This window comes from Pristis pectinata, chromosome 46 (assembly GCF_009764475.1).
Source record: "Pristis pectinata isolate sPriPec2 chromosome 46, sPriPec2.1.pri, whole genome shotgun sequence".
Lineage (NCBI taxonomy): Eukaryota > Metazoa > Chordata > Chondrichthyes > Rhinopristiformes > Pristidae > Pristis > Pristis pectinata.
Genome location: NC_067449.1, coordinates 144,553 through 167,517, shown reverse-complemented (window position 1 = coordinate 167,517; position 22,965 = coordinate 144,553). Strand labels below are relative to the sequence as shown.

The 22,965-nt window shown below is 52.3% G+C and overlaps 1 protein-coding gene across 1 annotated transcript in view; it reads left to right on the top strand.

Moving 5' to 3' along the window:
* LOC127566828 (alpha-2-macroglobulin-like) overlaps window positions 1-22,965 on the top strand; it is a 69,466-nt gene that overhangs the window by 33,316 nt on the left and 13,185 nt on the right. The window contains 12 exon segments of the mRNA XM_052009331.1: window positions 11,349-11,498; window positions 12,316-12,453; window positions 12,763-12,814; window positions 13,041-13,194; window positions 14,502-14,727; window positions 15,390-15,513; window positions 16,323-16,384; window positions 17,785-17,836; window positions 19,203-19,286; window positions 19,502-19,678; window positions 20,579-20,660; window positions 21,982-22,138. Of these exon segments, the coding sequence (XP_051865291.1) occupies window positions 11,349-11,498; window positions 12,316-12,453; window positions 12,763-12,814; window positions 13,041-13,194; window positions 14,502-14,727; window positions 15,390-15,513; window positions 16,323-16,384; window positions 17,785-17,836; window positions 19,203-19,286; window positions 19,502-19,678; window positions 20,579-20,660; window positions 21,982-22,138 (1,458 nt within the window).

Below are 22,965 nucleotides of genomic sequence, written 5' to 3'. Positions count from 1 at the left end.
AATACAGGCAAAGATGGAAACCAAAAGGTTGAGCGTGGTGGGACTAATGTTCTTAGTTGAGTCTATTTCAATGCAAGGAGTCTTGTAGGTAAGGCAGATGAACTTAGAGCGTGGATCCGTACGTGGAATTATGATGATGTGGCCGTCAGTGAGACTTGGTTGCAAGGGGCAGGACTGGCAGCTGAGTGTTCCGGCTTTCCGATTGGTGGGTTTATTATTGTCACTTGTACCGAGGTCCAGTGAAGAGCTTGTCTTACAAACCGATCTTACAGGTCAATTCATTACACAGTGCAGTTAAATTAAGTTAGTACAGAGTGCATTGATGTAGTACAGGTAAAAACAGTAACAGTGCAGAGTAAAGTGTCACAGCTACAGAGAAAGTGCAGTGCAATAATGTGCAAGGTCACAGCAATATAGATCGTGAGGTCAGAGTCCATCTCATTGTATAAAGGAACCGTTCAATTGTCTTATCACAGTGGAATAGAAGCTGTCCTTGAGCCTGGTGGGATGTGCCCTCAGGCTCCTGTATCTTCTACCCGATGGAAGAGGATAGAAGAGAGTATGTCCCTGCTGGGTGGGGGCTTTGACTATGCTGGCTGCTACACCAAGACAACGAGAGATGGGGGACATTAAAGGGGGAGGGGTGGCATTACTCATCAGGGAAAATGTCGCGGCAGTGCTCAGAGAGGATATACTGGAGGGCTTGTCTATTGAGGCAATATGGGTGCAATTGAGGAATAAAAAGTGATGACCATGTTAACGAGACTATATTATAGACCTTCCAATAGTCAGTGGGATTTAGAGGACCAAATTTGCAAAGATTGCAGACAGTTGTAGGAAATATAAAGTTGTGATAGTAGGTGATTTTAACTTTTCACATATTGACTGGGACCCCCACACTGTAAAAGGACTGGATGGAATAGAGTTTGTCAAATATGTTCAGGAAAGTTTCCTGAAACAATATGTAGGGGTCCCGACTAGAGGGAGCGCGATACTAGATCTCCTATTAGGGAACGAAACAGGGCTGGTGACAAATGTGTGTGTAGGGGAACACTTTGAATCCAGTGATCATAATTCCATCAGTTTCAAGATATTTGTGGACAGGTATAGGACAGGTACAAGGGTTAAGATTGTAAATTGGACTAAGGCCAATTTTGATGGCATGAGAAGGGATCTGGCAGGCGTGGATTAGGACAGACTGTTTTCCGGCAAAGGGATGCTTGGTAAGTGAGAGGCCTTCAGAAGTGAAATATTGAGCGTGCAGAATCTGGATGATACTGTTAGAATAAAAGGGAACCTTGGTTATCGAGCGATATTGAGGCCCTGCTAAAGATAAAGGAGTCGCATATCAGGTACAGGGAGTTAGGAGCGAATGAGGCGGTCGTGGACTACAAGGAATGCAAGAGAACACTTAAAAGAAAGATCAGGAGGGCAAAAAGAGGTCATGAAGTTGCTCTGACAGAAAGGGTGAAAGATGATTCCAAGGGTTTCTATAGTCTTATTAAGACCAAAAGGGTGGCAAGGGACAAAATTGCTCCTCTTAAAAATCGGCGTGGTCATCTATGAGTGGGGCCGACGGAGTTGGGGGAAGATCTTATTTTTTTCTTGCGTCTGTATTTACTCGAGAGACAGACACAGTATCTATAGAACTGCGGAATAAGAGTACTGAGTTCATTGACCGTATCCTGATTACGGAAGAGGAGGTGTTGGTTATCTTGAGGCGAATCCCGAGAACCTGAAGTGGTGTCCCCTCGGACCTTGTGGGAGGCTAGTGTAGAAATTGAAGGGACCCTGGCAGTGATATTTAGAACGTCCTTTGCCACGGGTGAGGTGTCGGAGGACTGGGGGATAGCTCATGTTGTTCTATTCAAGAAAGTCTCCAAGAATAAGCCAAGAAATTATTGACCGGCGAGCCTGAAGTGAGTCGTGGATAAATTATTGGAAGATATTCTGAGGGACAGAATATACAAGTATTTGGATAGACAGGGCCTAATTAGGGATAGTCAACGTGGCTTTGTACGTGCAGGTCAAATATAACCAATCTTACAGAGGTTTCGTGGAGGTTACCGGGAAGCCTGATGAAGGGGAGGCGGTGGACGTTTTCTACATGGACTTTAGCAAGGCCTTTGACAAAGTCCCCCATGGGAGGCTGGTCCAGAAGGTTAAGTCGCTTGGCATTCAGGGTGGTCGTCAATTGGATTCAACGTTGGTTTAGCGGGAGAAGCCAGAGAGTAGTAGTAGATGGTTGTCTCTCTGACTGGAGGTCTATGACTCGTGGTGTGCAGGAGGGATCGGTGCTGGGGCCAGCTTTGTTTCTCATCTATATTAATGACTTATATGATAATGTGGTAAACTGGATCTGCAGATTTGCGGATGACACCAAGATTGGGGACGTAATGGTCAGTGAGGAAGGCTATCAAAGCTTGCAGTGTGATTTTGACCAGCTGGGAAAATGGGCTGAGAAATGGCAGATGGAATTTAATCTAGACAAGTGTGGAGTGGTACAGTTTGGGAGGTCAAACTGGGCTAAAACGTACACAGTGAATGGTAGGGCTCTGAGGTTTGCAGTAGAACAAAGGGACCTGGGAACACAGATTCCTCGAAAGTGGAATCACAGGTAGATAGGGTCTTAAAGAGAGCTTTTGGTACAGGAGTTGGGATGTTATGTTGAGGCCAAACGTAATATTGTGTACCGTACTGGTCACCTACCTACAGGAAAAATATCAGTATGCTTGAAAGAGTGCATAGAAAATTTTTACACGGAGGTTGCCGGGACTCGAGGACTGAGTTTCAGGGAAAGGTTGAATAGGTTAGGACTTTATTCCCTGGAGAGCAGGAGAATGAGTGGAAATCTTACAGATGTACACAAAATGATGAAGTGCATAGATAGGGTGAATGCATGCAGGCTTTTCCTCCTCAGGTTGAGTGAGACTAGAACTAGAGATAGCTTTATGGTGAAAGGTGAAATATTTAAGGGGAATCTGAGGGAGAACTTCTTCACTCAGAAGGTGGTGAGTGTGTGGAACAGGCTGCCAGCGGAAGTGGCAGATTCCGGTTCAATTGTAACATTGGAAGAGAAGTTTGGATAGGTACATAGATGGAACGGCTGTGGAGGGCAATGGTCCTGGTGCAGGTAGATAGAACTAGGCCGGAAGTCAGGCTGGCATGGACTAGATGTTTCGAATGTCTGTTTCTGTGCTGAAGTGGTCTGTGACTCTTTGAGAATGCTGCCTGGACCGGAGGGCATGTGCTACAGGAGAGGTTAGAGAAATTTCTGATAGAACTCCATAGGAGAATCAGATGCAGAGATACAGTAGATATTCGGTATCTTTTTCCCAGGGTTGAAAGGCGTAAATACAAAGGCGACGCCTTTCAAGTGAAGGTGGACCACTCAAAGATGCGTGGGTCAAGTTATTTTACACAGAGAATGGCGGATGCCTTCAATGCGCAGCCTGGGGTGGTAAAGGTGGAGACATATACGACAATTTAAGGGGCTACAAGATAAGCACATGAAACTTCAGAGAACGGAAGGATATGGACATTGCGTAGACAGAAGGAATTAGTTTAGTTAGTCATCCAATTACTAGTTTAATAGGGACGGCACAACATCTTGGGCCGAAGGGCCTGTTCCAGTAATGCCCGACATAATATGTTATCTCGCCTAACTCACTTCCCCTTCCTCGCCCTTACCGCTCCACATCTGTCTCTCCTTTGCCATAACATCCTTCTCCACTCTCACCCCTCTCTCGCCACCTGTGCCAGTCTGTACCGGAGACTGACATGTCCACAATGAAGCCCACACTCTCACATTGTACCAGACACTGACAGGTACAGAATGAGCCCCACACTCTCACATTGTGCCAGAGACTGACAGGTACAGAATGAACCCCACACTCTCACATTGTGCCAGAGACTGACAGGTACAGAATGAACCCCACACTCTCACATTGTGCCAGAGACTGACAGGTACAGAATGAACCACACACTCTCACACTGTGCCAGAGACTAACAGGTCCGGTTGAACACCACACTCTCACACTGTACCACAGACTGACAGGTACAGAATGAACCCAACACTCTTACATTGTACCAGAGACAGGGACAGAATGAACCCCACATTCTCGCACTGTACCAGAGACTGACGGGTACAGAATGAGCCCCACACTCTCACATGGTGCCAGAGACTGACAGATACAGAATGAACCCCACACTCTCACACTGTACCAGATACTGACAGGTACAGAATGAACCCCACACTCTCAAACTGTACCAGATACTGACAGGTACAGAATGAACCACACACTGTCACACTGTACCAGATACTGACAGGTACAGAATGAACCCCACACTCTCACATTGTACCAGAGACAGGTACAGAATGAAACCCACACTCTCACACTGTACCCGATACTGAAAGGTACAGAATGAACCCCACACTCTCACACTGTACCAGATACTGACAGGTCCAGAATGAAACCCACACTCTCACACTGTACCAGATACTGACAGATACAGAATTAACCACACACTCTCACATTGTACCAGATACTGACAGGTACAGAATGAACCCCACACTCTCACATTGTGCCAGAGACTGACAGATACAGAATGAGCCCCACACTCTCACACTACACCACAGACTGACAGGTACAGAATGAGCCCCACACTCTCACACTGTACCAGATACTGACAGGTACAGAATGAACCCCACACTCTCACATTGTGCCAGAGACTGACAGGTACAGAATGAGCCCCACACTCTCACACTGTACCAGATACTGACAGGTACAGAATGAACCCCACACTCTCACACTGTACCAGATAATGATAGGTACAGAATGAACCCCACACTCTCACACTACACCACAGACTGACAGGTACAGAATGAGCCCCACACTATCACACTGTACCAGATACTGACAGGTACAGAATGAACCCCACACTCTCACATTGTGCCAGAGACTGACAGGTACAGAATGAAGCCCCACACTCTCACACTGTACCAGACTCAGACAGTTACAGATTGAACCCCATCAGTCTCACACTGTACCAGAGACTGACTAGTACAGAATAACCCCTTACTCTCACACTGCCCCAGAGACTGACAGGTACAGAATGAGCCCCACACTATCACACTGTACCAGATACTGACAGGTACAGAATGAACCCCACACTCTCACATTGTGCCAGAGACTGACAGATACAGAATGAGCCCCACACTCTCACACTACACCACAGACTGACAGGTACAGAATGAGCCCCACACTATCACACTGTACCAGATACTGACAGGTACAGAATGAACCCCACACTCTCACATTGTGCCAGAGACTGACAGGTACAGAATGAGCCCCACACTCTCACACTGTACCAGATACTGACAGGTACAGAATGAACCCCACACTCTCACACTGTACCAGATACTGATAGGTACAGAATGAACCCCACACTCTCACATTCTGCCAGAGACTGACACATACAGAATGAACCCCACGCTCTCACAGTACACCACAGATTGACAGGTACAGAATGAACCCAACACTCTCACACTGTACCAGACACTGACAGGTACAGAATGAACCCCACACTCTCACACTGTACCAGATACTGACAGGTACAGAATGAACCCCACACTCTCACATTCTGCCAGAGACTGACACATACAGAATGAACCCCACGCTCTCACACTACACCACAGACTGACAGGTACAGAATGAACCCCACACTCTCACATGGTGCCAGATACTGACAGGTACAGAATGAACCCCACACTCTCAAACTGTACCAGATACTGACAGGTACAGTATGAACCCCACACTCTCACACTGTACCAGATACTGACAGGTACAGAATGAACCCCACACTCTCACACTGTACCAGATACTGACAGGTACAGAATGAACCCCGCACTCTCACACTTTACCAGATACTGACAGGTACAGAATGAACCCCACACTCTCAAACTGTACCACCGACTGACAGGTACAGAATGAACCCCGCAATCTCACAATGTACCAGATACTGACAGGTCCAGAATGAAACCCACACTCTCACACTGTACCAAATACTGACAGGTACAGAATGAACCACACACTCTCACACTGTACCAGATACTGACAGATACAGAATGAGCCCCACACTCTCACACTACACCACAGACTGACAGGTACAGAATGAGCCCCACACTCTCACACTGTACCAGATACTGACAGGTACAGAATGAACCCCACACTCTCACAATGCCCCAGAGACTGACAGGTACAGAATGAACCCCACACTCTCACACTGCCCCAGAGACTGACCAGTACAGAATGAACCCCACACTCTCACATTGTACCAGAGACTGACAGGTACAGAATGAATCCCACACTCTCACACTGTCCCAGAGACTGACAAGTACAGAATGAACCCCACACTATCACACTGTCCCAGAGACTGACAGGTTTAGAATGAACCCCACACTCTCACACTGCCCCAGAGACTGACCATTACAGAATGAACCCCACGCTCTCACACTGTACCAGAGACTGACAGGTACAGAATGAACCCCACACTCTCACACTGTACCAGACACTGACAGGTACAGAATGAACCCCACACTCTCACACTGTACCAGAGACTGACAGGTACAGAATGAACCCCACACTCTCACACTGTACCAGAGACTGACAGGTACAGAATGAACCCCACACTCTCACACTGTACCAGAGACTGACAGGTACAGAATGAACCCCACACTCTCACACTGTACCAGAGACTGACAGGTACAGAATGAACCCCACACTCTCACACTGTACCAGAGACTGACAGGTACAGAATGAACCCCACACTCTCACACTGTACCAGAGACTGACAGGTACAGAATGAACCCCACACACTCACACTGTACCAGAGACTAACAGGTACAGAATGAACCTCACACTCTCACACTGTACCAGAGACTGACAGGTACAGAATGAACCCCACACTCTCACACTGTACCAGAGACTGACAGGTACAGAATGAACCCCACACACTCACACTGTACCAGAGACTGACAGGTACAGAATGAACCCCACACTCTCACACTGTACCAGAGACTGACAGGTACAGAATGAACCCCACACTCTCACACTGTACCAGAGACTGACAGGTACAGAATGAACCCCACACTCTCACACTGTACCAGAGACTGACAGGTACAGAATGAACCCCACACTCTCACACCGCCACAGGGACTGACAGGTACAGAATGAACTCCACACTCTCACACCACCACAGGGACTGACAGGTACAGAATGAGACACACACTCTCACACTGTACCAGAGACTGACAGGTACAGAATGAACATAAAAAACTCTCACACTCGACCAGAGACCGACGGGCACAGAATGAACCCCACACTCTCACACTGCCACAGGGACTGACAAGTACAGAATGGGACACACACTCTCACACTGTACCAGAGACTGACAGGTACAGATGGATCCGCACACTCTCACCATGTACCATAGACTGACAGATAAAGAATTAACGCAACACTCTCACACTGTACCAGAGACTGACAGGTACAGAATGAACCCCACACTCTCACACTGTACCAGAGACTGACAGGTACAGAATGAACCCCACACTCTCACACTGTACCAGAGACTGACAGGTACAGAATGAACCCCACACTCTCACACTGTACCAGAGACTGACAGGTACAGAATGAACCCCACACTCTCACACTGTACCAGAGACTGACAGGTACAGAATGAACCCCACACTCTCACACTGTACCAGAGACTGACAGGTACAGAATGAACCCCACACTCTCACTTCTGTACCAGAGACTGACAGGTACAGAATGAACCCCACACTCTCACACTGTACCAGAGACTGACAGGTACAGAATGAACCCCACACTCTCACACTGTACCAGAGACTGACAGGTACAGAATGAACCCCACACTCTCACACTGTACCAGAGACTGACAGGTACAGAATGAACCCCACACTCTCACACTGTACCAGAGACTGACAGGTACAGAATGAACCCCACACTCTCACACTGTACCAGAGACTGACAGGTACAGAATGAACCCCACACTCTCACACTGTACCAGAGACTGACAGGTACAGAATGAACCCCACACTCTCACACTGTACCAGAGACTGACAGGTACAGAATGAACCCCACACTCTCACACTGTACCAGAGACTGACAGGTACAGAATGAACCCCACACTCTCACACTGTACCAGAGACTGACAGGTACAGAATGAACCCCACACTCTCACACTGTACCAGAGACTGACAGGTACAGAATGAACCCCACACTCTCACACTGTACCAGAGACTGACAGGTACTGAATGAACCCCACACTCTCACACTGTACCAGAGACTGACAGGTACAGAATGAACCCCACACTCTCACACTGTACCAGAGACTGACAGGTACAGAATGAACCCCACACTCTCACACTGTACCAGAGACTGACAGGTACAGAATAAACGCCATATTCTCACACTGTACCAGAGAGAGAAAAGTACAGAATGAACCCCACACTCTCACACTGTACCAGAGACTGACAGGTACAGAATGAACCCCACACTCTCACACTGTACCAGAGACTGACAGGTACAGAATGAACCCCACACTCTCACACTACACCAGAGACTGACAGGTACAGAATGAACCCCACACTCTCACACTGTACCAGAGACTGACAGGTACAGAATGAACCCCACACTCTCACACTGTACCAGAGACTGACAGGTACAGAATGAACCCCACACTCTCACACTGTACCAGAGACTGACAGGTACAGAATGAACCCCACACTCTCACACTGTACCAGAGACTGACAGGTACAGAATGAACCCCACACTCTCACACTGTACCAGAGACTGACAGGTACAGAATGAACCCCACACTCTCACACTGTACCAGAGACTGACAGGTACAGAATGAACCCCACACTCTCACACTGTACCAGAGACTGACAGGTACAGAATGAACCCCACACTCTCACACTGTACCAGAGACTGACAGGTACAGAATGAACCCCACACTCTCACACTGTACCAGAGACTGACAGGTACAGAATGAACCCCACACTCTCACACTGTACCAGAGACTGACAGGTACAGAATGAACCCCACACTCTCACACTGTACCAGAGACTGACAGGTACAGAATGAACCCCACACTCTCACACTGTACCAGAGACTGACAGGTACAGAATGAACCCCACACTCTCACACTGTACCAGAGACTGACAGGTACAGAATGAACCCCACACTCTCACACTGTACCAGAGACTGACAGGTACAGAATGAACCCCACACTCTCACACTGTACCAGAGACTGACAGGTACAGAATGAACCCCACACTCTCACACTGTACCAGAGACTGACAGGTACAGAATGAACCCCACACTCTCACTCTTCCGTAGACACTAACAGGTACAGAATGAACCCCACACTCTCACACTGTACCAGAGACTGACAGGTACAGAATGAACCCCACACTCTCACACTGTACCAGAGACTGACAGGTACAGAATGAACCCCACACTCTCACACTGTACCAGATACTGACAGGTACAGAATGAGCCCCACACTCTCACACTGTACCAGAGACTGACAGGTACAGAATGAACCCCACACTCTCACACTGTACCAGAGACTGACAGGTACAGAATGAACCCCACACTCTCACACTGTACCAGAGACTGACAGGTACAGAATGAACCCCACACTCTCACACTGTACCAGAGACTGACAGGTACAGAATGAACCCCACACTCTCACACTGTACCAGAGACTGACAGGTACAGAATGAACCCCACACTCTCACACTGTACCAGAGACTGACAGGTACAGAATGAACCCCACACTCTCACACTGTACCAGAGACTGACAGGTACAGAATGAACCCCACACTCTCACACTGTACCAGAGACTGACAGATACAGAATGAACCCCACACTCTCACACTGTACCAGAGACTGACAGGTACAGAATGAACCCCACACTCTCACACTGTACCAGAGACTGACAGGTACAGAATGAACCCCACACTCTCACACTGTACCAGAGACTGACAGGTACAGAATGAACCCCACACTCTCACACTGTACCAGATACTGACAGGTACAGAATGAACCCCACACTCTCACACTGTACCAGAGACTGACAGGTACAGAATGAACCCCACACTCTCACACTGTACCAGATACTGACAGGTACAGAATGAACCCAGCACTCTCACACTGTACCAGATACTGACAGGTACAGAATGAACCACACACTCTCACACTGTACCAGATACTGACAGGTACAGAATGAACCCCACACTCTCACACTGTACCAGATACTGACAGGTACAGAATGAACCACACACTCTCACACTGTACCAGATACTGACAGGTACAGAATGAACCCCACACTCTCACACTGTACCAGATACTGACAGGTACAGAATGAGCCCCACACTCTCGCATTGTGCCAGAGACTGACTGATACAGATTGAACACCACACTCACACAACACACCACAGACTGACAGGTACAGAATGAACCCCGCACTCTCACACTGTACCAGATACTGACAGGTACAGAATGAACCCCGCACTCTCACACTGTACCAGATACTGACAGGTACAGAATGAACCCCACACTCTCACACTGTACCAGATACTGACAGGTACAGAATGAACCACACACTCTCAAACTGTACCAGATACTGACAGGTACAGAATGAACCCTACACTCTCACACTGTACCACAGACTGACAGGTACAGAATGAACCCTGCACTCTGACACTGTACCAGATACTGACAGGTACAGAATGAACCCCACACTCTCACACTGTACCAGATACTGACAGGTACAGAATGAACCACACACTCTCACACTGTACCAGATACTGACAGGTACAGAATGAACCCCACACTCTCACACTGTACCAGATACTGACAGGTACCGAATGAACCACACACTCTCACATTGTACCAGATACTGACAGGTACAGAATTAACCACACACTCTCACACTGTACCACAGACTGACAGGTACAGAATGAACCCCGCACTCTCACACTGTACCAGATACTGACAGGTACAGAATGAACCCCACACTCTCACACTGTACCAGATACTGACAGGTACAGAATGAACCCCGCACTCTCACACTGTACCAGATACTGACAGGTACAGAATGAACCCCGCACTCTCACACTGTACCAGAGACTGTCCCCACCTGCTCCCACCGTCTCCTTCTCCTCACACCCTCTCCGTTTCTCTCTCCCCCCCCGTTCCGTCTCTCCCCGTCCCTGTCACCCATCAGTACCTTCAAACATCCTTTCCCTTTTCTAGGTGCAACTCCAGTTCTCGTCTTCTGAAGACTTGCCCGGGAGCCCCATCAGTCTCGATATCCGGGCGGAACAAGGGTCGATCTGCGGACTCAGAGTTGTCGATCAAAGTGTGTTGCTCCTGAAACCGGAGGAGGAATTATCAGTCGACAGTGTAAGTTCCTGCTCTCGAATCCTGCCCACTGACCGCTGGGTGAGTGAGAGAGGGCTGAATCAGTCCAGATTCCTGCTCCTGATCCCTTCCCATTGACTCCTGGGCTAGGAAGTAAGAAAACGAATCAGCCCGGGTTCCAGTCCGGATCCATGGGTTAGTGAGGGAGCGGTGAACCCCCCGGGTTCGTCCTCCGAATTTCGGTCCACTGACCACTGGGTTTGAGGGAAGGGATGAATCATATCCCTGGTTCTTGCTCCCCATCCATGTCCCACTGACCCCTGGGTTAGGGAGGGAGGGGTGAATCAGCCTCGGGTTCCCGCTTCGGATCACTGGGTTAGGGAGAGAGGGAGTGGTGAATCTGTCCGGGTTCCCGCTCCCGATCCCAGTCCCACTGACTCTTGGGTTAGGAAGGGATGGAGTGGTGAATAAGCCCGGGTTACCTCTCCCCATCCCTATCAACTGTACCCTGGGTTGGGGAGGGAGAGGTGAATCAGCCCCAGGTTCCTGCTCCCGATCCCCGTCCCACTGACACTTGGGTTAGGGAGTGAGGCGGTCAATCAGCCCCGCGGTCCTGATCCATGTCCCACTGACCCCTGGGATTTGGAATCTGTCATTTGTCTTCATGTCGTCTCTATAATCTCCTCTCTCCCTCTCCCGATCTTAACCCCTGTCTCTCTCTTTCCCTCCATCTCCCTCCGTCCGTCTCTCCATCCCTCGCTCACAACCTATCTCTCCTTTCGTCTCACTCCCTCTGACTCCCTCTATCCCTCACGCTGCTTCTCTCTCCCCCTCCACCTCTCCCCCCCCCCCTTTGCAGGTGTACTCTTTACTGCCAGTCTCTGATCTGAGTGGTTACCATTACCTTCTGCGGGAGGACTTGAACAGTGCCCCGTCGGGTGCTGAGGACTGCCCCTTCTCCAGATGGGACACGTTTGATATCAATCAGCTGCTGGAGGTGGGTCCACGTCTCCTGACCCAGCCTGGTCCAGGGGTCTGTGAGGGTGTGGCAGTGATGAGAGAGAGAGAGAGAGAGACAGAGACAGAGACAGAGACAGAGACAGAGACAGAGACAGAGATGGGGGAGGGAGAGAGAAAGACACGGGGCCACGGTGATTGGGTAAGAGAGGGGTGAGGGGGAGGAGAGAATGGTGTGATCCAGAAGGGAGGTGAACAAAGAAGGCGGTGAGTTGGAAGGGAGTGTTGTGTGACTTGGGACAGACACCCACCGCTGGTATCCCACTGACGATGTCTCATCCACCCACAGGACATGGGCCTGAAATTCTTCAAAGACTTCGTCTACGACTGTCAAATGAACGGTGAGCGGTCTGAAGTGATAGAAGGTTGGGTATCTGGGCTAAACTTGGGGAGGGGGGGAGGTCACCGAGAAACTGTGGACCCCTCGCCATCCCTAAACGGCAGGACCCCCTCATCTCCCAAAGTGTGAACGCTTTACCACCCCAAACGGTGCGACGTCTCATCTCCCAAGCAGTGGGACGCCTGTAACCCACAGACTGTTGTCTGACACTTTTCTTTATAACGCAGAATACTTCTACGATGACAGGATAATGTACGATGCGATGTTTCCGATGATGGCGGGAACTCCGTATGGGCCACAGATCAGTGAGACCGCTCCCCCTGTGCAAAAGATCCGCGAGTATTTCCCAGAGACCTGGCTCTGGGACCTGATTCCTGTCCGGTAGGATCTCCAGCGTTGTGTGGGATCTGATCCCTCGCTCACGGGGAACCTGCGGAAACACCTCCCACCATCGATACCAAATGTGCCACCGGAGCCTTGTTCTGGGACACGGCAGAAGTGCGCAGATCCCCGCGGAGGATCGATCGGATAAGGGCAGATGTTAGGTGTCGGAGGGGGTTACAGGTTGTGGTGGTGAAAGGGCTTTACAGAGATAGGGAGGGGTGCGGCGGTCTGTAAAAGGTTACAGAGGTAGAGAGAGGTGTTGGGGCTGGGAAAAGGGAGCATTTGGGCCCGAGGACGTTACAGAGACGGGTAAGGGTGTGGTCGCCGTAGGGGTTTATAGATATATGAAGGGGATTACAGAGATGGTGTTGTACGGGCAGGAGGAATTGCAGATATGAGGAGTGTGTGAACAGGTGGGGGTTACAGAAGTTGGGTGAGGTGTAGGTGCTGATAGGGATCGGAGGTGCTGTGGGTTCCGGAGGTGTTTGCGGGGATCTTGTGATCTTGTGTGAGATGGGGAGGGGTGTTGGTGACAGAGGGCGTTAAAAGATGGAGAGAGATGACAGAGATAGGAAGGGGCATGCAGACCGAAGGGTTTCACAGAATTTAGGAGCCGAAGGGGCATTTATGGAGAATGGTGTACGACGCCGGATGATGTTACAGAGATCGGGAGGGACGAGGGAGCCAAAGGGGTTACAGAAATGGGAGGCGTAAAAGGGCTGGATGGGGTTAAAGAGACACAGGGAAGGGTCAAGGGCTGGAGCGGGTTGGAGAGACAGTGAAGGGTGAAGGGTCTGGAGGGAGTTAGAGAGACAGTGGAGGGTGAAGGGTCTGGAGGGAGTTAGAGAGACAGTGGAGGGTGAAGGGTCTGGACGGAGTTAGAGAGACAGTGGAGGGTGAAGGGTCTGGACGGAGTTAGAGAGACAGTGGAGGGTGAAGGGTCTGGACGGAGTTAGAGAGACAGTGGAGAGTGAAGGGTCTGGAGGGAGTTAGAGAGACAGTGGAGGGTGAAGGGTCTGGAGGATCTGGAGGTACGGGGCTGGGTGTTATTCTATACAGGCGAAAGGATTGGTGACTTGAGGGCTTACACAAATAGGCAATGGTGTGGGGGCCGTAGGGCTGACAGAGATAAGGAGGGGTGGGTTTCGGAGGAGGGAGATGCCCAGTGTCTGGGGGAATGGGGTCGCGCTATCTGGGACACTGTCGGCATCGCCCCTGGACCGGGCCATCACACGGGGAGACGGTGGTGTCTGAATGGGGCTGATCAGCCTCGGTCTAACTGACCCCGCCCTCTCCTACCACAGTTCCACTGGCCACGCCGCCCTCGATGTCACGGTCCCGGACTCCATCACGGAATGGAAGGGGAGCGTCTTTTGCACCGGAGAGCCGGGATTCGGGATGTCGGAGATGGCGTCCTTCGTCGCCTTCAAGCCCTTCTTCGTGGGTCTGGCCCTGCCCTATTCCGTCATCAGAACCGAGGGCTTCACCCTCAAGGCGAAGGTCTTCAACTACATGGGACAGAGCCTGATGGTGAGGCGTGAGGGGGATCTTTCCCAAAGGAGGTGCATCGATGCATCGATTGCAAGACCGAGAGTGGATTGGTGGTGGTGGTGTGTGTATGTGTGTGGGGTGGGAGGGGTTTGGGGGGTGGGGCGTGTCTTTCTCTGATTTAGTAATGCTAGATGAACAGCATAACCCTACAGTGTGGCTGTCCCAGGTCCTTTGTCCAGCCCACGGTGCGGCGCTCCCTGCTCACAGGCCCTCCCGCAGCTCTCCCTGCTCACCGCCCCTCTTACACTGCCGCGCTCCCTCCTTACCGTCAGACCCTCCTCACGGCTGCTCCCTCAGCGCTCCCTCGGCACGGCCCCTCCTACACTGCGGCGCTCCCTCCTCATGGCCTCTCGCACGGTGGGACGCTCCATGCTCGCCTCCCCTTCCAATGCGGCGCTCCCTCCTCACCGCCAGACCCTCCTCACTGCCGCTCCCGCAGCGCCGCCCTCCTCACCGATACTCCTGTAACGCTACCTCCTCACCGACCTTCCGTGCGGCGCTCCCTCGGTACCCGCTGAGGAATCGGCCCTTCCGCCAGTGAGGAGGAACTCGGAGACGTTCCCTGGATTGGTGTGCCGACTGACGCTCACCATCCTGACACTCACCATCCTGACATCCTCACCCTCTCTCCTCGTCACAAGGTCAAGGTTACCTTGCTGGAAGCTCAGGGCTTTGAGCTGAAGTCCTCCAACAGGGAGCTCGAAATCTGTGTCTTGTCCAAAGACAGCGTCACCGTGAGTTGGAATCTCACGGCCTCTGCACTGGGTGAGCGAATCACCGGACCCGGCCTCTGCAGGAAGAAATCAGCCCCGGGTTTCCACACCAGATCCTTGTCCACTGACCCCTGAGTTGAGATAAGATTTCTTTATTAGTCACATGTACATCGAAACACACAGTGAAAGGCATCTTTTACGTGGAGTGTTCTGGGGGCAGCCCGCAAGTGTCGCCACGTTTCCGGCGCCAACATAGCACGCCCACAACTACCTAACCTGTACGTCTTTGGATTGTGGGAAGAAACCGGAGCACCCGGAGGAAACCCGCGCAGACACACGCGGGGGAGGACGTACAAACTCCTTACAGACAGCGGCCGGAACTGCTCCCGGCTCGCTGGCGCTGTAATAACGTGATGCTAACCGCTAGAGTTAGGGTAGTCATCCAGATCACTGTGCACTGACCCCGTGTTTATGAGGGACCTGGGTGAATCAGATCTGGTTCCCACTCCCGATCGCTATCCTAATGAACCCTGAGTTAGATCAGTCAGGGATTCCTGCTGCCCATCCCTGTCCCACTGACCCCTGGGTTAGGGAGGGAGGGGGGTTAATCAGCTCCGGGTTCCCGCTCCCGATCCCTGTCCCACTGATCCCTGGGTTAGGGAGGGAGGGAGCTGAATGAGCCCGGGTTTCTGCTCCCCTGCTAATTGGAGCGGATTTATCTCTCTATCTCTTCCCCTTATATTTCTTCCACTCCTTTCTTTCCTGCCTCTCTCTCCCCATCTTGCCTCCTTCTCTCTCGCCCCTCTCTCGCTCTGTCTCTCTCTGTCTCTGTCCCTCTCTCTCTCTCTCTCTGTTTTCCAGGTGAGGTGAATGTCACTGTACGAGCTCAGGCCGTTCACTCCCCATCTCTCTGTGGGAACGAGGTGGTCACGAGGTGAAAGCGGCCGTCGACATTATCCGCACACCGGTTAGGATCGAGGTCAGTGTGAGTCTCTGTTACAGTTGGCACTCCGGACTCTGGTCCTTCCCAGTGCCCCCTCCACCCATGCCTCTGATTCCCCTTCACCTCTCCCTCTGATTCCCCTCCAATCCCTCCCTCTGATTCCCCTCCACCCCCTCCCTCTGATTCCCCTCCACCCCCGCCCTCTGATTCCCCTCCACCCATGCCTCTGATTCCCCTTCACCTCTCCCCCTGATTCCCCTCCAATCCCTCCCTCTGATTCCCCTCCACCCCTCCCTCTGATTCCCCTCCACCCCCGCCCTCTGATTCCCCTCCACCCCTCCCTCTGATTCCCCTCCAACCCCTCCCTCTGATTCCCCTCCACCCCTCCCTCTGATTCCCCTTCACCCCTCCCTCTGATTCCCCTCCAACCCCTCCCTCTGATTCCCCTCCAACCCCTCCCTCTGATTCCCCTCCAATCCCTCCCTCTGATTCCCCTCCAACCCCTCCCTCTGATTCCCCTCCAATCCCTCCCTCTGATTCCCCTCCAATCCCTCCCTCTGATTCCCCTCCAATCCCTCCCTCTGATTCCCCTCCAATCCCTCCCTCTGATTCCCCTCCAACCCCTCCCTCTGATTCCCCTCCAATCCCTCCTCTGATTCCCCTCCAATCCCTCCCTCTGATTCCCCTCCAACCCCTCCCTCTGATTCCCCTCCACCCCCGCCCTCTGATTCCCCTCCAATCCCTCCCTCTGATTCCCCTTCACCGCGCCCTCTTATTCTCCTCCACCCCCTCCCTCTGATTCCCCACCCCCCTCCTCTGATTCCCCTCCATCCCTCCCTCTGATTCCCCTTCACCCCTCCCTCTGATTCCCCTCCAACCCCCCCTCTGATTCCCCTCCAACCCCTCCCTCTGATTCCCCTCCAATCCCTCCCTCTGATTCCCCTCCAACCCCTCCCTCTGATTCCCCTCCAATCCCTCCCTCTGATTCCCCTCCAATCCCTCCCTCTGATTCCCCTCCAACCCCTCCCTCTGATTCCCCTCCACCCCTCCCTCTGATTCCCCTCCACCCCCTCCCTCTGATTCCCCTCCACCCCCTCCCTCTGATACCCCTTCACCGCGCCCTCTGATTCCCCTCCACCCCCTCCCTCTGATTCCCCTCCACCCCTCCCTCTGATTCCCCTCCACCCCTCCCTCTGATTCCCCTCCACCCCCTCTCTCTGATACCCCTTCACCGCGCCCTCTGATTCCCCATGCAGTCACCCTCAAATTTCCTTCACTGTCCCGCCCTCATCCCTCTGATTCCCCCTTTACTCACCCTCTGATTCTATTTCTCTCTCCCTCTTTCCCCTTCACTGACCCTATGTCTCACTCTCTCCGCAGCCCGAAGGCTCCGAGACGGAATTATCTCACAGCTCTTTGCTCTGTCCCGCGGGTAAGTGGATCTCTGCCCAGGGTAAGAGTTGTTTTCATTGATACCGAGGTCCCAGGCTGTGTGTGAGTGATGGCTAAGGTTCTGCTTCTGCCTCTCCCTGTTGTCTTGGGCAGGTATGTGGATGAGGAAGGTTTAGAGGGATATGGGCCAAATGCACGGAAATAGGACGAGCTCTGGTTGGTAACGTGGTCGGCATGGAGAAGTTGGGCCCCAGAGGTCTGTTTCTGTGCTGTGTCATTCTTTGACTCTTTGACTCTGGGTCAATTTCTGACGGCCTGTTTGCTTTCTCTGTTAATTTCAGTTGTTATCTTGCTACTTGTCCTTCTGTTTTATTTCCTGGAACTGAAAACCTCACTGCTTTGGCCCTCAGGGGTTGTCACGGTGTTACGTACCAGCAACCAAAGAAACACACCGAGCCATGTATAAATGTTAATAACTATTTTGCTAATAACTACTTATGATAATAATAAAAAAAGTAAAAATGTTGGGATGTTAGAAGTAAAAATTAAGATATTAAACATTAACCCCCAAAACTAAACCCGAAGTGTGGGTGTGACAAATTCCCAAACTCCAAGTCCAGAAATAGTTCTCAAGTTCAATTCAGCAAGCCATCAGGTGAAACGTGAGCAAAGGCTTTTGCAGAACCACCGTTGACTGCAGAGAAAATGTAGAGAGAGGATAGAGACATTACGAAATCCAAATGTTCCACGACGGAGCCCACACGACATCTCAGTCACTGATGATCTCCACTGCTTTGTTCCGAAGTATCGGCCACATCAAAAAGCATTCGAGACGTAGCCGTCCACACAAATACGTTTCCCTCCACAGGTTAACGACAAAGTGGACTCCACTGGATTATTCCAAAAATCTATGTGTGGATTTTAGTGACAGACACAGTTATTATTTTTCATCCATCGATACAGAGACCAGCAGACAGTGTCTCTCTCTTCCTCTCTCTTTCATCTCTCTCTGACACAGACTGAACCAAAACGTCAGCACGTCGTTATCTCTTGTTGTTGTAGTTATAACGCCACACACACACACACACACACACACACACACACACACACACACACACACACACACACACACACACACACACACACACACACACACAGAGGGAATGTTGCAAACACTCAGCAGATTCGGTGGTGTCCGTGCAGAGAGAAACAGGTCAACGATCCAGGTCGAAAACAAAACACGGATGCTGTCTGACCTAATGGGTGCTTCAGACTAACTGTCCCAGAGTCCTCATCTCTAGGAACATTGCCTCTTCATATAGCAGAGGGGTCAGGAAGGGAGAGGGATGGGGAACTGCACTTGATGACGTCCCTTCAGTGCAAACTGTTCATCTCTTCTACTCCAGGTAAAATCATCACGGAGCAGATCCGACTCCAAGTCCCAGAAGATGTGGTTGAAGGATCGGCCAGAGCTTACGTCACTGTGCTGGGTAAGCAACTGGATATGAAGGACCAGAGAGTGGGGGAAGCCTAGACCCAGCACTAGCCTGGAATACGGGTGTAACCTCACCTACCCCCCAGCCTGTGTAGGGTTGGGGTTTTGAGGTTGGATTGGAGGTTTACGAGCTCGGGGGCTTTGATGTTCTTGCCCGCCTTGTTGCAGCTGAGATGTGCGTCAATCTCTCGGTCTCTCTCCTGCCCACAGGTGACCTCATGGGGAGTGCCATGGAGAATCTCGATGGTTTACTCAGACTACCCACTGGCTGCGGGGAGCAGAACATGGTGAAGTTCGCCCCCAATATCTACGTACTCAGTTATCTGGAAAAGACCCAACAGATCACACCAGAAATCAAGTCTAAAGCGATTGGTTTCCTGCAGACAGGTACTCCAGCAGAGTCTGTCCCTCCCGATACCAGGGTGTGCGGGGGAAAGAGAGGGAGAGGGAGAGGGATTGTGTGGAGGGGGAGAATGAGTGTGTGGGAGAGAGAGAGGAAGGAATGTGTGAGTGTGAGAGGGAGAGGGTGTGTGTAGGAGAGAGACGTGTGTGTGAGGGAAAGAGAAAAAGAGATCTTGCTTGTTTTCAGTTAATTAGCTCCATAAATTGTCTCTATTTTTCACTGAAAATCCTTCACCCTGATACGTCAGCGCAGTTGATGACTAATGAAAGCAGAATTTTAAATCATGTGAGGATGTGAGAGCTGTGTGTGTCTGTGTGAGAGAGAGTGTGGCAAGAGAGAGAGACTGGTTGTGTGTGTAGGTGTGTTGTGTGTGTGGGGGGGCGTCTGTGTGTGTGTGTGTGTCTGTGTGTGCGTGTGCGTGTCAGTGTGTGTACATGTGTGTGCGTGTGTGTCAGTGTGTGTACATGTGTGTGTGTGTCAGATGTGTGTACATGTGTGTGCGTGTCAGTGTGTGTACATGTGTGTGCGTGTGTGTCAGTGTGTGTACATGTGTGTGCGTGTGTGTCAGTGTGTGTACATGTGTGTGTGTGTCAGATGTGTGTACATGTGTGTGCGTGTCAGTGTGTGTACATGTGTGTGTTAGATGTGTGTACATATGTGTGTGTGTGTCAGTGTGTGTACATGTGTGTGTGTGTCAGTGTGTGTACATATGTGTGAGTGTCAGTGTGTGTACATGTGTGTGTGTGTCAGTGTGTGTACATGTGTGTGTGTGTCAGATGTGTGTACATGTGTGTGCGTGTGTGTGTCTCAGTTGTGTGTACATGTGTGTGCGTGTGTAATTCTTAGTTGTGAGTCCCTATAACGTCCTTCTCCTCCTGCCCAAGGGTATCAGAGACAACTCACCTACAAGCATCACGACGGATCCTTCAGTGCGTTTGGGAACAGCGACGCAGAGGGGAACACTTGGTATGGAAGGAGGGGGATTTGTGTCCCCTCGGCATAGAAAGGAGGTGGGGAGATACTGGGGGGAGGGGGAGACAGAAAGGGGGAGAAAGAGAGAGAGGGAGAGAGAGAAAGAAAGGGAGAGGGGGAGGGAGGGAGGGAGAGGGAGAGGGGGAGGGAGGGAGGGAGAGGGAGAGGGGGAGGGAGGGAGGGAGAGGGAGAGGGGGAGGGAGAGGGGAGGAGGGAGAGGGGGAGGGAGGGAGGGAGAGGGAGAGGGGGAGGGAGGGAGGGAGAGGCAGGGAAAGGAGAGAGGAAGGGAGAAGGAGGGAGAAGGAGGGAGAGGGAGAGAGAGGGAGAGGAATGGAGGAGGAGAGAGATGGAGTGAGCAGGAGTGAGACAGGCAGGAAGGAAGAGAGAGAAAGAGAATGAGGAAGAGGGGCTGGGAGAGATAAACAGACAGATAGAGCGATCTGGAGGATGAGTTCAGGTGAGACAGAGAGTGGCAGAGGGGGCCCGTGCATCCAGGGAACAGACGTAGGAAAACAGAAGGAGCGAGTCAGACAGCAGTGGTGAGAGAGAGAGGATAAAGAGAGAGAGTGAGTGAGGTTCAGAAAGAGAGGGGTTCAGACAGTGTCAAAAAGAGATGGGGAGGCGATGGTAGCGGAGGGTTGAGGGGAGGGGAGGGGAAGAGACGGAAGGGGACGGGAGCGGAGTGGAGGGAGAAGGGAGGGAAGGTGGAGGGGAGCGGAGGGGTGAGAAGAGGGATGGGAGGGGAGATGAGAGGGGAGTCGAGGAGAGTAGGGGAGGCGAGCGAAGGGGCCGTAGGAGGGGAGTGGAGGGGAGGGAGGGGTGCGGAGGGAAGTAGAGAGTGCAGAAGGGAGTCGCGGAGGGTAGAGGAATGGAGAGGGGGAGTGGAGCGGAGAGGAGGGGAGTCGAGAAGGGGAGGGTAGGGAAACGGAGGGAAGGGAGGGGAGCGGAGGGGTGAGAAGAGGGATGGGAGGGGAGATGAGAGGGGAGTGGAGGGGAGAGGAGGGGCGGGGAGGAGCGCAGAGAGGAGAGGAGCGGAAGGGCCTGGAGGGGAGTCGAGGAAGGTAGGGGAGGGGAGGGAAGGGGCCGAAGGGAGGGTAGCGGAGGGGAGTTGAGAGGTGGGTAGCGGAGGTAAGCGGGGGGGGGGGAGGTAGGGGAGCGCGGGAAGTGGAGGAGAGCGGAAGGGAGGGGAGGAGAGTCGAGGAGGGGAGGGGAGGGGAGGCGAGGAATGCACACCCAGAGGCAGAGCTCGGAATCCACCTGCCTGGGGACGGTCTGGCCCCAGCGGTACCTCACTCCTGCCCGCTGCCCCCTGCAGGCTGACGGCCTTCGTCCTGAAGTCCTTTCTGCACGCCCAGCCCTACATCTACATCGACGACTCCGTCCTCCGTGCTGCTGCTGGCTTCTTCCTGAACTACCGGTTGGAGTCGGGGTGCTTCGCCAGCCTGGGCCAGCTGTTCAACAACGCCATGAAGGTAGGGACGCCAGGGGGGAGCCGGCGCCAGCACAAGTTCAAAGTTTGGCTCCCGGTGGTCAGGGGTCAGAGCTTCGGTGATCGGGGTGGCACTCCTAGCTGTCAAGGGTCAGACTCCCGGTGGTCAGGGGTGACACTCCCGGTGGTCAGGGATGACACTCCCGGTTGTTAGGGGTCAGACTCCTGGCGTTCGGGGCAAGGCTCCCGGCGGTCAGGGGTGACACTTCCGATGGTCAGGGTTCAGACCCCCAGTGATCAGGGGCGAAGCTGCTGGTGGTCAGGGGTCAGACCCCCGGTGGTCAGGGGTCAGGCTCCCGGTGCTCAGGGGTGACACTCCCGGTGGTCAGGGGCGAGGTTGCCGGTGGTCAGGGGTCGGACTCCCGGTGGTCAGGGGTCAGACTCCCGATGGTCAGTGTAGGGTCAGTCGGGATGAGGAGATTTGGATTCCGATGTGGGTGGACTGAGTGAAGAACTTCCAATATGGGGAAGGTCACCGACTCCTCCCGGAGCAACCTGACGGCAGAACATTCCCAACACAGCGCAACACTTCATTTGAGTGAAGAACAGAACGATCACTTGTTGCCGCGCACATGAGAGGTTATCGGGCAGGGGAAAAGGGGGTTGGGGTTCAGAGACGGGGGCAGGTTCGGTTCCAGTTGTACAGGGCGTCGGTGAGTACACTTCCGGAGTGATGCCCACGTTCCCCTCGTCCACTGAACGATACCCCGGCACTGGGAGACAGTCCGTCAGGGAATGGCCGGGAGAATTCCTGGGAGGAGAGGGGTTGTCCCACCACCAGTGGCTGAAGCCATTGGATCTGTGTTCCGT